Raw genomic sequence first — 17328 nt, 5'->3', positions numbered from 1 at the left:
AACCACTAACTTTTAGCGACAAAAACAATATGTTGTCGCCAAATATATTAACAGCGACCAAAATACCACCTGTCACTAAAAATTTAGTACACAAATTTTGATTTTAATAAATTTCTGGTTCAAAATAATCCAAAACACCTGTTTTCCTGTGCACAATATATACACAAATGTAATGTAAATAATAATACACCTGTGCAAGACATTCATACTAATTCAAAATTAATAGTTATGAAAAATCCCAATAAACATAATTACAATTCTCTGACAATCTAAAACATGCATACCAAAGCACTTACAAACTACTAACATCAAACCCATAAATGCATTACCAAATCCTATGTCAAAATATTTTCAAAATTACAACCAAATATTTTGATGTTAAACATCTAACCAACAAGTCATTTACTAAAATCCTGTGTCAAAATATTTACAAAAACACAACACCAAATATTTTGATGCTAAACATTTAATCCATAAATCATTTACCAAAATCCTATGTCAAAATATTTCCAAAAACACAAAATCAAATCTTCTGATGTAGCCCAAACTATTTTCCACCATTGCCAATCTGTCACATGAAAAAAGAAAAAAAATATTAGATTGACCAAAAAAAAAAAAAACCTCAATATGAACTTCACAATTTTGATTTTAATTTTGTAACGGGAAGTCCAATCGGGTGCTGTTTACTCATACAACTCTATTTAGGCTTGAACAAGCTACCCGTGCCAAGTTTCGGTGATTTCAATGGTCATTTTGCATTTTTTCTTCTAATTTTCTAATTGGAAATCCAATTGAGGTCCTATTTGTTCCTACAAATCTATTTAGGTTTGAACAAGCTGTCCGTGCCAAGTTTTGGTGGTTTCGGTTGTCATTTCGCATTTTCGGCTCCTGAACGAGCCTTTTAAGTCTTGTGTATTACAATTTTCCTTCTAATCTTCTAACCGGAGATCCCATAGAGGTCTCGTTTGTTCCTACAAGTCTATTTAGGTTTGAAAAGGCTGTCCATGCCAAGTTTTGGTGGTTTCGGTGGTTTCGGTGGTCATTTTGAAATTTCGGCCCCCGAACGGGCCTTTTAAGTCTTGTGTTTTACATTTTTCCTTCTAATTTTTTAACTGGAAATCCAATCGAGGTCCTGTTTGTTCTTACAAGTCTATTTAGGCTTGAACAAGCTGTCTGTGCCAAGTTTCGATAGTTTCGGTGGTCATTTCGCAATTTCAGTCCCCAAATGGGCCTTTTAAGTCTTGTGTTTTACAATTTTCCTTCTAATTTTCTAACCGGAGATCCAATTGAGGTCCCGTTTATTCCTACAAGTCTACTTAGGCTTGAACAAGCTGTCCGTGCCAAGTTTCAGTGGTTTCGGTAGTCATTTCAAAATTTCGGCCCCCAAACGGGCCTTTTAAGTCTTGTGTTTTACATTTTTCCTTTTAATTTTTTAACCAGAAATCCGATCGAGGTCCCATTTGTTCCTACAAGTCTATTTAGGCTTGAAAAATCCATCCATGCCAAGTTTTGGTGGTTCTGGTGGTCATTTCGCAATTTTGGTTCCGGTGGTCATTTCACAATTTTGGCCCCCAAACGGGCCTTTTAAGTTTTGTGTTTTACAATTTTCCTTCTAATTTTCTAACCGGAGATTCAATCGAGGTCCCGTTTGTTCCTACAAGTCTATTTAGGCTTGAACAAGCTGTCCGTGCCAAGTTTCAGTGGTTTCAGTGGTCATTTCGCAATTTCGGCCCCTGAACAGGCCTTTTAAGTCTTGTATTTTACAATTTTCCTTCTAATTTTGTAACCGGAGATCCAATCGAGGTCCCATTTGTTCCTACAAGTCTATTTAGGCTTGAACAAGTTGTCCGTGCCAAGTTTCGTTGGTTTCGGTGGTCATTTCACAATTTCGGCCCCGAACGGGCCTTTTAAGTCTTGTGTTTTACAATTTTCCTTCTAATTTTGTAACCGGAGATCCAATAGAGGTCCCATTTTTTCCTACAAGTCTATTTAGGCTTGAACAAGCTGTCCGTGCCAAGTTTTGGTGGTTTTGGTGGTCATTTCATAATTTCAGCCCCCTAACGGGCCTTTTAACTCTTGTGTTTTACAATTTTCCTTCTAATTTTCTAACCGGAGATCCAATCAAGGTCCTGTTTGTTCAACACAACCAGACATATTAAATGATGACACCGGCCCAGCCCCAACCGCATCCTTCTATCTTTGCAAAACTTCATTTAGCATAAACAGCTATCAAGGTGGCAATCTGTCAAATTACAGAATAGTTTACATCTCCACTAGAACAAGCCTATCCAATTCAATTCCGAAATTCATCAGATAAGTTCAGGATTTTTCATATAGTACTTTGTTTTTTTGTATTTCATTTAAATATGTTTTTATTTTTAAAATTTTATTTTGTAAACTAACTCCATTACTATGATATCAAGCACATTGCGATAGAGATATTTGTCTTTGCACATGAATATTAGTAGGTTATTGGGAAATTCATACCAGCTGTGCGGCTACAAAACCAAAGTGTAAGAGTAGTCCAGGGCGTTCAGCAAAGGACCAGCTGCGAGACCTTGTAACAAATATGAGAGCCTGACTTACGATACTCACTTGTAGGTACAATGCAGCCATCATCTGTTGAGGCCTCGTCTCTCCCAATGGTCTCACACCAAATTTTTCCTACATTGTTTAACATAGGAGGTAAATAAATAGAATCTATAATATAAATAAAAAATCGAATCTATTGGGGGGAAAAAAAAAGAAACAAAGAAAAGATTCCATTACAGCTTCAGAACTTGTTATATTTGCAATTGAAATAAGGGTCATGTTAATGTGTGTACTTAGGCCACATGCTAACAAAGTCGTTCAAATAATTAGGTATTCTGGATTTATTTAAGACAACAATTTGAAGAAAGCGACATATTTTGGAGAAATGAGAGAATAACATGTATTGTTAACATTGATTTGTTCTGGATCAATGTTGAAATTGAAAAAAAATCAAAAAGAAAAGGTCAAAAGTTCAATCAACATAGAGGATATTTGAAAACAGTTGATGATGCTAATAAAAAACTCAGTATAATTTGGTGCAGTTTTTCAAACTAGGGAAAATAATGGTTCCAAAAGAACACTTCCCACGATCATGAATCAGGAAAAGTGTGTTTCATATCCTTAGACAAATTGGGAACAAAGACAGAGAGAGCCACCTGGAAATACTCCAGCAAATCCATCAGCCTTCTCAATCAACTCATTGACAGGGAGGGCCGCAACGGACGCATCCTTGTCTTGGCCAAGCAATGCAGAAGATGGATACATGTTTGTTCCCATTCCCAGCCGCCGACCAGTTTCCTTGCCAATTGCAAGCTGATCACCTAACAAGGTTGGACCCAAAAAAAAAAAAAAAGCACAATGAAAAATCAGTGAAGACAATAGTGTATGCACGATATTATTACCAGTAATCATCTTTACATTCACTCCAAGATTGAGAGCTCTTTTGATGGTGTCTGCACTATCATGCCGAGGTGGATCAAATAAAGGAAATAAACCAGCAAACTGCCACGGTGCCCCTGGACTATCTTTTGTCTTCTCAGGTACTTCCTGCAAATAAATAATATAAGCCAAATTTAACAATTAAGATTGTTCCAATGAATCAAAAAAAGTAAAAATGTGAGTCTGCAAACCTGTCTAGCAATTGCTAAAGATCGAAGTCCACGTTCAGCAAACTTTTCAATCACAGAGTGAACTTTCTTTCTGACGTCCTCTTTGCAGTTGCAAAGGGCTAATATCTATTTGTTAAGAATAAGAAACAAGAAGTAAGTTACTACTTGTGATGGTTCTAGAAGTTTTTTTTCGCTTCATTTTAACATAACAAAAAAGTAAAATGAGGGTACCTGCTCAGGAGCACCTTTGCTGGCTCGATGCCAATTTCCACTAGCATCGATGTAAGTCAGAGTTATCCTCTTGTCCACTGGATTGAATGGAAGAAAATGAACCTCCCTAATACCAGCTCGTGCCTACCTAGAGTATTCAAAAAATGAAGGGAGAAAAAAAAAATTAATTAAAAAATGCCAAAAAAAGAAAAGGAAAATAAAAGAAATAAAGAAATACTTTGTGAAATTTATATCTCCTTAGGGTCAGCCAGCATTCCAACAATGGCAGTGTCAATTGCATCTTGATTTTTAGTACTTGAAGCCCTTGTAGCAAGCTGTAACAACCCCCATACTGTTTACTGATTAATGACCGATTGGTTACCGATAATCACCGATTACTGCTAAACGGAACTGATAATGACTGATAACTGACTGATAATTGAACTGATTAAAGTACTGAACTGACTGACTGAAATTGAAACTGAATTGACTGAGTATATGTTAGTTAATTGCATTCTATCTGTTTGATTGTATGATTATCTGTTCATGTTCATGTGTTTAAACTGCTAATTGAAGGCCTTATCGGCGGCCGAACCCGAAACCGATTAGTGTTTTATGACCCTCATAATCTATGTGATTTTATGATATATTTATCTGAAAATTGATTAGGTATGATTAAATTAGATTAAATATCGATTAATCGCATAGTTTGGCCTAATTACCGTTCCGCCACTTAGTGGCCACCACATCACACCTCTTGAGCCTTTTACACTCCACGTATGTGATCAAACCAAACATTTCTTCTCCTCTTCTTGCCTCAACCGACCTTAGAGAGAGAGAGACTTGAGGAGTTGGTTTTCATCTTGAATTGCTTGGAATTGTTTGAGAATTGAAGTGTGATTGCTACTTTGAGCTCCTAGACCTTGAATACAAGACTAAGGTAGGACATTCATCTTCTTGTTGTTGTTCTTGAGTTCATTCTTGCACAATTCATGCTTGTGTTGTAGAGTTAAGCCATGTTTTGGTTCATTAATGGTGGATTGAAGCTCATCTCTTGCATGCATGTTAGTATTGTTGCACTTTGAGGTTGATTACATGGACATTAGTACATGCATGCTCATATTGTTGTTAAAGACCATGTTTTCATCTGGTTTTGGAAAGAAATGAGCTCATTTGAGCAAGCTTTGGAGCTTCAATTTGGTTTAAAACTCATTCATGCATGTTTGAATGTTGTTCTTGAAAATGGGTTTGAATATGGTTTTAATTGACTCACCTTTGGGGCTTGAATTCATAAATTGAGCTTTGAAACTTGTTATACATTGAATTTAGTTATGTTTTCCAGAATTTGGGCCCAAGAGGTCGAGTTTGGAGTGGTAGAATGCTTGGTTTGAGCTTGGGAGACAGATCTGGAAATTCCAGATTTGGCTTCCTCGCTCGAGCGAAGGATTCCCCGCTCGAGCGAGCACCTTTGTCCAGGGCTCCGCTCGAGCGACCATCGAGCGACCATCGCGCGTAAAATCTCAGCATCCAGTACTTTTACTGTTTTGCAGACCGCTCGAGCGAAGGATTCCTCGCTCGAGCAAAGCCTTTGATTTTGGACTTATGCTCGAGCGGAGAAAGTCTCGCTCGAGCGAGGCTCCTATTCTCAGCAAACTTTGCAAAATGTTTTCTAAGTGTATTTTTGCATCCTCATCCCATCCTAGGCATTCTTAGGCCTAGTTTAAGGTATCTTGATGAGGATATCATTGTAGAACACACCAAGGCGAATTAGGGATTAAGTTATGATATTTCCCAATTGTGTAGCTTAGTGTGTGTTCAACCTGTGAACTGTGTAAGGTTGGCAACTGGGGAGATACGCTCTAGCATACAGTAGCCCAGAACTCTGTGAGTAACAATTGTGTAAAGATATGTTCAACTGATATCTTTTGAATACTGAACTGAACTGTTTACTGAACTGGTATTATTGAATGAATGTATGTCCTTTATTTCTGAACTGTACTGTGGCATCCTTAGTACCTACTGTTTACTGTTACTGTTACTGTTACAGAGATCTCTGTCGGTTCCCTCGTGGAACCACTACTGTTTACTGATTGATGGCCATCATTACTGTTCGGTCTTTCAAGACCTACTGTTACTGATATGCTAATGGATGTACCACATATGACTGTTTACTGTACTGAACGACTGAAATACTGATTGAATTGAACTGTTTTCATTACTATAAGGACATTCATTCTAAACCTCTTTACGCTTTATGTTATTCACTGGGCTTTAGCTCACTGCTTATATATATATGTAGGTGTTCAGGCACCAGACCGCAGCTAGAGGCGTCAGGGTTACTCCAGTTTTGTCAAGCCAGCCTTTGTGCCTCACTGCGAGGTTCCGAGTTGCCATGCTATGGCTTGGGGGTGTTTTGTTTGTTTTTCCCCCTTCTGTACTGTTTTGTACTGTTTTACTGTTCTGTATAGACCGAGTGTTACTGTACTGTTACATAGGGTTGAGTCCCTAGTCTGAATGATTGTAAATATTGTGTATACTGTTCTGTACTGTTTATGTATAAATGTGTGAAAAGCCTTTTTGCATACAGACTGTCACAGCTCAATGGACACTATTTATTTACTGTATTGGCTTCCGCCAGGCCCTGTACTCTGTTTTACTGTATTACTGTTCTGCAGGCCTTCGGTAATCTCGGATTACTGGCCGGTTACGGTCCTAAACCCATAGGGCCGGGTTTGGGTCGTGACAGAGTGGTATCAGAGCGATACTTACCACGAGTTATACCGCACACACGTGTCCGAATGAGCTATAGGGTGTCCTAGAAAAGTTATTAGGGCATCTCATGAGCATGATAACTGTGTGGTTATGTTATGACTGAATACATGCTAATGTGTTAAATTGTTAAACAAATGATTGCTCATGTTTAAAACTGTTATAACTGCTTATAGTGAAATGGACAATACAAATGAACCTGAATCCTCGTCTACCGAGGCAAGAATGGAAAGAATGGAAAGAATGATAGAACTGATAACTGCTAGACTGGAACAACAACAGAACCAACCGCCCCCACCTCCTCCTCCTCCTCCGGTACAGCCGGAGCCTAATGTGAATGTGAATGATGGGGATATTATTGCTCTCACCCATAAATTCAGCAAGATGAAACCGCCATCCTCTCAGGGAGGATTGGAACCGCTAAAGGCTGAAGCTTGGGTGCTTGAGACAGAAAAACTATTTGAAGTGTTTCCGTGCTCAGAAGCGAACAAAGTGTTGTTAGCTACCTTCACCCTTCAAGAAGAAGCGAGAAGGTGGTGGATGTTGATCCGCGACACAACTACTGTTATGACTTGGGCTCAGTTCAAGGAGTCCTTCTTTGAAAAGTATTTCCCTCAGTGTGTTAGAGATAGAAAAGTGACTGAATTTGAACAGCTGAAGCAGGGCACAATGACTGTTGCGGAATACGAGACGAAATTCACCGAGCTTGCTAGATATGCACCGCATATGGTGGATACTGAATATAAGAAGGCCAGAAAATTTGAAGGTGGCCTTAATGTGGCAATACTTGACCGGATAAATGTTTTGAAACTACCGACTTTTGTGGGTGTTCTCGACCGGGCATTGATGGCCAAGTCGAACATTGCAGCAGTGAAACAATCTGAAATACCGACAACGGAATGGCATGGAAAAAGGCAGGGTTTCAAATTCAAGAAAGGCAAGCACAACCCAGCCAATAAGAAACAGAACACGGGATCAATGACTAGCCCCAGCCAAGGGAGTGGGTTCATTCCACCCTGTTCTGTATGTGGTAACAAGCATAAAGGAATTTGTCACAAATTATCTGGAGCCTGTTACAGGTGTGGCAAGGTGGGCCACATGGTTAAAGATTGTCCTTCTGCTCCTCAAGGCAATAGCAAAGCTGCAGCCAGCGGCGCAGCATCAACTGTAGCACCAAAGCCTAACCCCAGAGCTGCCGGGAAAGAGCCCATGAGGCAGGGCCGAGTGTTCGCCCTAGTACCGGGAGACGTGCAAAATACTGAGACCGTTGTGTCAGGTATCCTCTCTATCTGTACACAAAATGCATATGTATTGATTGATTCGGGGTCTACACATTCTTATGTATCGCATGCTTTTTCACGGAAATTGAATAGACCCTTAGAACCTATGAACTATCTACTAGCCATATCATCACCCGTAGGGGGATCCATGACATGTGCTTATATGTACCCCGCATGTGAAATCATTGTTGGGGATATGCATCTGTTTATTGATTTACTGCCATTGAACATTGATCATTTTGACGTAATATTGGGGATGGATTGGTTACAAAAATATCATGCCACTATTGACTGTGTGACCAAGCAAGTTGTTTTCCGTCCACCTGGTTTGCCTGAATTTGTGTTTAATGGGAGTGGAGTAGTACCTCCTCCGTATTTGATTTCGTCAGTGAAAGCTGTTAAATTAATTAGAAAGGGATGTAAAGGGTATCTGTGTTCTGTATTGACTGTGCCTATTGATGATAATACTAATGTGGACTGTATTCCTATAGTCAGAGAATTCCCAGACGTTTTTCCAGAAAATTTGCCAAGGGATTTGATTGACAGGGAGATCGAATTCACCGTGGATGTGATTCCCGGAACACAGCCAGTTTCGAAAGCTCCTTACCGAATGGCTCCAACTGAACTGAAGGAACTGAAAGTGCAATTGCAAGAACTGTTAGACAAAAAGTTCATCAGACCTAGCACTTTGCCATGGGGTGCTCCTGTTTTGTTTGTCAAGAAGAAAGATGGCTCACTGAGACTGTGCATTGACTACCGTGAATTGAATAAGGTAACTGTAAAGAATAAATACCCATTACCGCGTATTGATGATTTATTTGACTAGTTACAGGGTGCACAAGTGTTTTCCAAAATCGATCTCAGATCGGGGTATCATCAACTGAAGGTTAAACCAGGAGACATTGATAAAACTGCTTTTAGAACGAGGTATGGCCATTATGAATTTCTAGTTATGCCTTTTGGAGTCACGAACGCACCAGCTGCTTTTATGGACCTCATGAACAGAATTTTTAAACCATACCTTGATGACTTTATTGTTGTATTTATCGATGACATATTGATTTACTCCAAGAGTATAGAAGAACATGAACATCATCTGAGACTTGCCCTGCAAACCTTAAGAGAACAGAAACTGTATGCTAAACTGTCTAAATGTGAATTTTGGCTTGACCATGTTATGTTTTTGGGGCATGTTGTTAGCAAAAATGGAATTTCTGTTGATCCACAGAAAATTGAAGCTGTAGTGAACTGGCCTAGACCGACCAATGTGACTGAAGTCCGAAGCTTTTTGGGATTGGCTGGATATTACAGAAGATTTGTCAGAGATTTCTCCAAAATTGCCCTACCATTGACACAGTTAACACAAAAGGGGACATCATTTGACTGGACTGACCAAAGGGAATCTGCCTTCCAGGAGTTGAAAACTCGATTAGTGACTGCACCAGTTCTTACCTTACTTTCAGGTACGGATGGTTATACTGTATTTAGTGATGCTTCTCATAAGGGTTTGGGATGTGTTTTAATGCAGAATGGGAGAGTTATTGCTTATGCTTCCCGACAGTTGAGACCACATGAAAAGAACTACCCGACCCATGACCTGGAACTTGCTGCAGTGGTGTTTGCACTGAAAATTTGGCGTCACTATCTGTATGGGGTGACATGTGAAGTGTACACCGACCACAAGAGCTTAAAGTATTTCTTCACACAGAAAGAACTGAATATGAGACAGCGGAGATGGCTGGAACTGATTAAAGATTATGACCTACAGATACTGTACCATCCGGGAAAAGCCAATACCGTTGCCGATGCATTGAGCCGGAAATCGATTGGAAACTTAGCCTATTTGCTTACAGGACAGAAAGAGTTGCTTTGTGACCTTGAAAAATCTGAAATCGAAATTGTTTTACGAGAACAAGGTGGAATCTTAGCTGCTATTTCTGCTCAACCGGCGCTGATTGAGGAGAGTAAAGAGAAACAGCAACTGGATGATTTCTTGAAGAGGATCATCGAGGAAAGAGAATCCAAACAGAGACCGGGATTCAAATTTGAGAATAATGTACTGAAATTTCAAGAAAGACTGTGTGTACCAAATGATACTGAACTGAAAAGAAGAGTTCTGCAAGAAGGCCACAATTCGAAATTGTCTATCCATCTGGGGAATACGAAAATGTACCTAGATCTGAAACAGAATTTTTGGTGGCCGGGAATGAAGAAAGAAATTGCTGATTTTGTATCCAAATGTCTTCATTGCCAACAGGTCAAAGCTGAACATCAACGACCTGCCGGACTATTGCAACCCCTACCCATACCAGAGTGGAAATGGGAGCATATCACGATGGATTTTATCGTTGGATTACCTCGCTCCAGAAAAGGTATGGATTCAATTTGGGTTATTGTTGATAGACTAACCAAATCTGCTCACTTCTTACCTGTCAAGACAATCTATAATGCAGACAAATTGGCTGTTATCTATATTGATGAAATTGTAAGACTGCATGGAGTGCCTGTGTCTATTGTTTCTGACAGGGATTCGAAGTTTACATCGAGGTTTTGGCAAAGCCTACAAACTGCACTGGGTACTGAACTGAGACTGAGTAGTGCCTATCATCCTCAGACAGATGGCCAATCAGAAAGGACCATCCAAACTCTGGAGGATTTACTGAGAATGTGTGTCCTTGATTTTCAGGGAGACTGGGAAAGCCATTTGCCCTTAGCTGAATTTGCGTATAACAACAGCTACCATTCGAGTATTGGCATGGCGCCTTTCGAGGCATTGTATGGCAGAAAATGTAGATCTCTGATTTGCTGGGCAGAAGTCGGAGATGGGCCTTTGCTTGGGCCCGAGATTGTGTATGAAACAACTGAGAAAGTGAAACTGATACAGCAAAGACTGAAAACTGCACAGAGTAGACAGAAAAGTTATGCAGATGTCAGGAGACGGGACAGAGAGTATGAAGTGGGTGATCACGTCTTTGTGAAAGTGACACCAATGAAAGGCTAGACTCGTTTTGGAGTCAAAGGCAAGTTAGCACCGAGATACGTCGGACCATATGAGATCATTGAGAAAATCAATCCGGTGGCGTATCAAGTTGCGCTTCCTCCTGAAATGGAGCATATGCATAACGTCTTCCACATTTCTATGTTAAGAGATTACCTCCGGGATCCCTTCCATGTGATTGAGCCTACTCGGATAGTGTTGAGTGATGACTACACTTACGAGGAACGACCTATACAGATTGTAAACCGACGGATCAAGAAACTGAGGAACAAAGAGATTCCGCTGGTGAAAGTTGACTGGCAAAACCACGGTGGCGTGTATGCCACTTGGGAAAGGGAAGATGACATGGCCAAAAGATATCCTGAACTGTTTCCACTGAATCCTGTTTTCTTCCAGAATGAAGGTAACTCGAGTTTAGAGGACTAAACTCTTTGTAAGGAGGGGAGACTGTAACAACCCCCATACTGTTTACTGATTAATGACCGATTGGTTACCGATAATCACCGATTACTGCTAAACGGAACTGATAATGACTGATAACTGACTGATAATTGAACTGATTAAAGTACTGAACTGACTGACTGAAATTGAAACTGAATTGACTGAGTATATGTTAGTTAATTGCATTCTATCTGTTTGATTGTATGATTATCTGTTCATGTTCATGTGTTTAAACTGCTAATTGAAGGCCTTATCGGCGGCCGAACCCGAAACCGATTAGTGTTTTATGACCCTCATAATCTATGTGATTTTATGATATATTTATCTGAAAATTGATTAGGTATGATTAAATTAGATTAACTATTGATTAATCGCATAGTTTGGCCTAATTACCGTTCCGCCACTTAGTGGCCACCACATCACACCTCTTGAGCCTTTTACACTCCACGTATGTGATCAAACCAAACATTTCTTCTCCTCTTCTTGCCTCAACCGACCTTAGAGAGAGAGAGACTTGAGGAGTTGGTTTTCATCTTGAATTGCTTGGAATTGTTTGAGAATTGAAGTGTGATTGCTACTTTGAGCTCCTAGACCTTGAATACAAGACTAAGGTAGGACATTCATCTTCTTGTTGTTGTTCTTGAGTTCATTCTTGCACAATTCATGCTTGTGTTGTAGAGTTAAGCCATGTTTTGGTTCATTAATGGTGGATTGAAGCTCATCTCTTGCATGCATGTTAGTATTGTTGCACTTTGAGGTTGATTACATGGACATTAGTACATGCATGCTCATATTGTTGTTAAAGACCATGTTTTCATCTGGTTTTGGAAAGAAATGAGCTCATTTGAGCAAGCTTTGGAGCTTCAATTTGGTTTAAAACTCATTCATGCATGTTTGAATGTTGTTCTTGAAAATGGGTTTGAATATGGTTTTAATTGACTCACCTTTGGGGCTTGAATTCATAAATTGAGCTTTGAAACTTGTTATACATTGAATTTAGTTATGTTTTCCAGAATTTGGGCCCAAGAGGTCGAGTTTGGAGTGGTTGAATGCTTGGTTTGAGCTTGGGAGACAGATCTGGAAATTCCAGATTTGGCTTCCTCGCTCGAGCGAAGGATTCCCCGCTCGAGCGAGCACCTTTGTCCAGGGCTCCGCTCGAGCGACCATCGCGCGTAAAATCTCAGCATCCATGTAATACCCCTGTCCCGTAATATGTTAATTGGTCCTTAATAGGATGTGATTATGTGTTTGTTATGGTTTTGTATGCCATTATGTGAAAATATGTGGTTTTGAATTTCTATCTGTTCACCGTAGGAATATCTGTTTGATCTTACCACTTTGGAAATTAAATTGGAGGCCTTATCGGCCACAGAACCCGAAATTGATTACGCCATTGTGGTCGGCATAATTTTTAGAGCCTACGGTGAAATTTAATTAGAAATTGATTCGGGTCAGATTAAGTTGATTAAATTGATGAATTAGAGCCCAATTACCTTATTAATATTATATTGGCCTTAGTGGGTTTTGTTGTTAAGTCACTACACTCTCCATCCTCTCTTCTTCATTTCATTTGGCTGAATTTGGGACTCAAAATAAAGAGAGAGAGAGCCGGCTATAGAGAGAGAGAATGAGAGAATTGTGTAATTTTTGGCTCAAGCTTGGGAAATTGGGGATTTAGCTCAAGATTTGGCTAGAGCTTGGGTGTTTAAGGCTCCTAGGTGAGTAAATTCATGAGATTGAACTTGTGATTTTGTGAATTAAAGATTTATTGGTGATCAAGAACAAGAGCTGTGCTATAATTGATGAATTTGAAGCTAATGTGCACATGTATGTGTAAGATCACCATGATTTTGCATAATCATGCATGTATTAAGTTGAATATGGAAATAAAGGTGTTAAATCTTACATGCAAGCATGTTTTTGTTGAGCTCCATGAGAATGAGCACCATTTGCATTATTTGGAATGAAAATGAAGTCAAGATTAGCATGCATGTTGAATAATTAAAGATAGGAGCTTTGGAATGCATGAATGTGTATGATAGAATTGAGCTTGAATTAAATTGAGCCATGCATGTATTTGATTTATGAAATTGGGCTCCATGAAGATGTATTTTGGTGTTTATACCATGTTAGTACAAGTATATGTGAAATTGGAGCCACCAAAAGCATGAAATGACGGTTTGAATGTTGAAGGGAGCTCAAGAACACAATATGGAAAACCCAGAATTTTGATGTCCGCTCGAGCGGGGAACCTGACGCTCGAGCGGAGAAATCGAGCTCCCAGCATTTTCTGCAGACATGGTTCCCGCTCGAGCGGGGAAGTTGACGCTCGAGCGGGGAGCTATGTAGACAGGCAGTTCGCTCGAGCGGCCGAGTTCACGCTCGAGCTGGAATTGAAGGCAACCAGTACTTTTGCAGACCTAAGGGTCCGCTCGAGCGGGGAAGTCCACGCTCGAGCGGGGACCCTATTTTCTGAAATCCTGTTTTTGCATTTTGTGTTCTGTTTTCCGTTCTCTTTCACTTGCAAGCATTCTTAGGCTTATGTTAAGCATTGTAAATGAGCTAATGAGATAAGAATAAAGCCTAAAAGACGAATATGTGAATTAAGGAACGGATTGAATTGTTAATGACCCCTTTTGTGTTCATGGAATGTGTAGGGTCAAGCTCCAGGGCGAATCCACAAGCCAATCACTGTGAGTAATATCGATATTTGAATGCTTGTGAATGTCCAATTGTCTATTCCCTTATAAGCTTTATGAATTGCTAATTGGGATTAGGGACGTAAGTCTGATATGAATAAGCATAAGTGGACCCAAGGTCGTTTTGATAAACATGAATGGACCCGAGATCGTTTTGATATAAACGAATGGGCCGAAGGCCGTTTTGATGTAAATGAGTGGGCCGAAGGCCGTTTTGAAGTGGATGGACCAAAGGTTGTTTTGATGTAAATGAATGGGCCAAAGGCCGTTTTGACATGAACGAGTAGGCCGAAGGTCGTTTTGACATGAACGAGTAGGCCGAAGGTCGTTTTGACATGAACGAGTAGGCCAAAGGTCGTTTTGACATGAACGAGTAGGCCAAAGGTCGTTTTGACATGAATGAATAGGCCGAAGGCCGTTTTGACATGAACGAGTAGGCCAAAGGTCGTTTTGACATGAACGAGTAGGCCGAAGGTCGTTTTGACATGAACGAGTAGGCCGAAGGTCGTTTTGACATAAATGATTGGGCTGAAAGCCGTTTTGTCGTAATCGATTGGGCCGGAGGCCATTTTGAAATGAATGAATGGACCGAAGGTCGTTTTGATAGAAATGAGTGGACCGAAGGTCGTTTTGATAGAAATGAGTGGACCGAAGGTCGTTTTGATAGAAATGAGTGGACCGAAGGTCGTTTTGACATATATGAGTGGACCGAAGGTCGTTTTGACATGAATGAGCGGGCCGAAGGCCGTTCTGACATGAATGTATGGGCCGAAGGCCGTTTTGACGTAAATGAACGGGCCGAAGGCCGTTTTGATATGGATGGAAATCTGAATGGGCCAAAGGCCAGAATGTTTGGAACTACAGACACTTGATTTGAATTTTGTATAGTTGTATATATATATATATATATTTGTTAAATAGAAGTATGTATTGGGCCCAAGGCCGTTTGGAGCATGTTGTTCTATACATCGTTATGTAACTGTCATATTTGATATTATTCACTGGGCTATCGCTCACGCTCATTCATGTGTCTTGTAGGTGAGCCAAGAGAAGCGTAAACCCAACTCCAGTGAAGTCTGCTTGGAACAACTAAGGTTTTGAGAGAGTCAGCCCTCGTGTCTCACGCATGAGACCCGTCTTCGCCTTTTGTTATATATTTACATTTTGTCAGGTTGGCGAAGCTTTGTATATGTCTGCTTATAGTTTTATGGGTTGACTTAGTTTTGGATGATCCTGTCTGTACAAAACCTATGTCGCTACGTTTCTGTTGTGAGTTATTAACGTACATATGTATGGTTTGTTTTGATGTGCCATGTAAGCACAGCTCTACGGACAAAGTTTTAAATTTTGCTTCCCTTTTTGGCCCCTTTACTCTGATGTGTTAAGTCTGTTTTGGTTTGAGGCCGTAGGTAATCTTAGGATTACTGGCCGGTTACGTCCTTAAGCCACGGGGGCGGGTTCGGGTCGTGACAATCCAGTACTTTTACTGTTTTGCAGACCGCTCGAGCGAAGGATTCCTCGCTCGAGCGAAGCCTTTGATTTTGGACTTACGCTCGAGCGGAGAAAGTCTCGCTCGAGCGAGGCTCCTATTCTCAGCGAACTTTGCAAAATGTTTTCTAAGTGTATTTTTGCATCCTCATCCCATCCTAGGCATTCTTAGGCCTAGTTTAAGGTATCTTGATGAGGATATCATTGTAGAACACACCAAGGCGAATTAGGGATTAAGTTATGATATTTCCCAATTGTGTAGCTTAGTGTGTGTTCAACCTGTGAACTGTGTAGGGTTGACAACTGGGGAGATACGCTCTAGCATACAGTAGCCCAGAACTCTGTGAGTAACAATTGTGTAAAGATATGTTCAACTGATATCTTTTGAATACTGAACTGAACTGTTTACTGAACTGGTATTATTGAATGAATGTATGTCCTTTATTTCTGAACTGTACTGTGGCATCCTTAGTACCTACTGTTTACTGTTACTGTTACTGTTACAGAGATCTCTGCCGGTTCCCTCGTGGAACCACTACTGTTTACTGATTGATGGCCATCATTACTGTTCGGTCTTTCAAGACCTACTGTTACTGATATGCTAATGGATGTACCACATATGACTGTTTACTGTACTGAACGACTGAAATACTGATTGAATTGAACTGTTTTCATTACTGTAAGGACATTCATTCTAAACCTCTTTACGCTTTATGTTATTCACTGGGCTTTAGCTCACTGCTTATATATATATGTAGGTGTTCAGGCACCAGACCGCAGCTAGAGGCGTCAGGGTTACTCCAGTTTTGTCAAGCCAGCTTTTGTGCCTCACTGCGAGGTTCCGAGTTGCCATGCTATGGCTTGGGGGTGTTTTGTTTGTTTTTCCCCATTCTGTACTGTTTTGTACTGTTTTACTGTTCTGTATAGACCGAGTGTTACTGTACTGTTACATAGGGTTGAGTCTCTAGTCTGAATGATTGTAAATATTGTGTATACTGTTCTGTACTGTTTATGTATAAATGTGTGAAAAGCCTTTTTGCATACAGAATGTCACAGCTCAATGGACACTATTTATTTACTGTATTGGCTTCCGCCAGGCCCTGTACTCTGTTTTACTGTATTACTGTTCTGCAGGCCTTCGGTAATCTCGGATTACTGGCCGGTTACGGTCCTAAACCCATAGGGCCGGGTTTGGGTCGTGACACGAGCAGAATCACTAGGTCTCTGTCGACACCCTTTGCAAACACCTTAATGAGGTTTCTGTCAACTGTTAGCTTGTTTAGAGTAAGTGTCCCGGTCTTATCACTGCAGAGAACATCCATTCCTGCCATTTCCTCAATCGCAGTCATTCTCTTGGTGATAACACCCTGTTGAGAAAACCTGTGGGAAACAATAGCCATGGTGACAGACAAAACAGTTGGCATAACAATTGGAATTCCTCCAATCAAGAGAACCAGTAAATTGTCAATTCCTTCCCTGTACTTGCGGTGCTGTATCGGGTACCTGACTATAAGCTCAGCAAGAATCCCAACAAAAATTGAGCAAATGCAGAAGTTACCGATAGCAGTGAGGACTTTTTGAAAGACTAGAACAGATTAAACTTCACTATCAAAATGGAACAGATCAGCAGTAGCTCACATGAAATGAATGTTATATGATGAAATTATTAAAAGGGTCACCGATACACAAAATATCTATAATTTTATTAGGAGCTTTAGAATAAGAGGGTTGGTCGGATTAATTTGTCCAATTCATATCAAATTTAACCCCAAAGACTAAAACTTGCACATTTGAGTTATTTT

At 40.2% G+C, this 17328-nt stretch overlaps 1 protein-coding gene across 1 annotated transcript; it reads right to left on the bottom strand.

The window, feature by feature from the left end:
• Positions 1–3041: 3041 nt before the first annotated feature.
• LOC114283736 (plasma membrane ATPase-like) lies at positions 3042–16926 on the bottom strand. The gene is made up of 6 exons (XM_082922845.1): positions 16732–16926; positions 4108–4186; positions 3873–3997; positions 3663–3767; positions 3435–3579; positions 3042–3353 (listed from the first exon to the last, which is right to left on the bottom strand). Exons 1-6 carry the CDS (start codon positions 16924–16926, stop codon positions 3154–3156), a joined length of 849 nt encoding a protein of 282 aa, XP_082778971.1. The 3' UTR covers positions 3042–3153.
• Between the last annotated feature and the right edge of the window lie 402 nt (positions 16927–17328).

The sequence above is a fragment of the Camellia sinensis genome, chromosome 4 (assembly GCF_055761805.1).
Source record: "Camellia sinensis isolate YWXY chromosome 4, ASM5576180v1, whole genome shotgun sequence".
Lineage (NCBI taxonomy): Eukaryota > Viridiplantae > Streptophyta > Magnoliopsida > Ericales > Theaceae > Camellia > Camellia sinensis.
Note: the sequence above shows the minus strand (reverse complement) of the source record. Positions and strands in the feature narration are given on the sequence as shown.

Bases quoted from the DNA above. Each gene is read 5' to 3' on its own strand.
- LOC114283736 (XM_082922845.1), bottom strand. From the start codon at position 16,926: ATGGCTATTGTTTCCCACAGGTTTTCTCAACAGGGTGTTATCACCAAG. The intron at 4,187-16,731 runs GTGTCACGACCC...GGGTTGTTACAG, and splicing joins GAGACCTAGTGATTCTGCTC to CTTGCTACAAGGGCTTCAAG. The intron at 3,998-4,107 runs AGATATAAATTT...AATACTCTAGGT, and splicing joins AATGCTGGCTGACCCTAAGG to AGGCACGAGCTGGTATTAGG.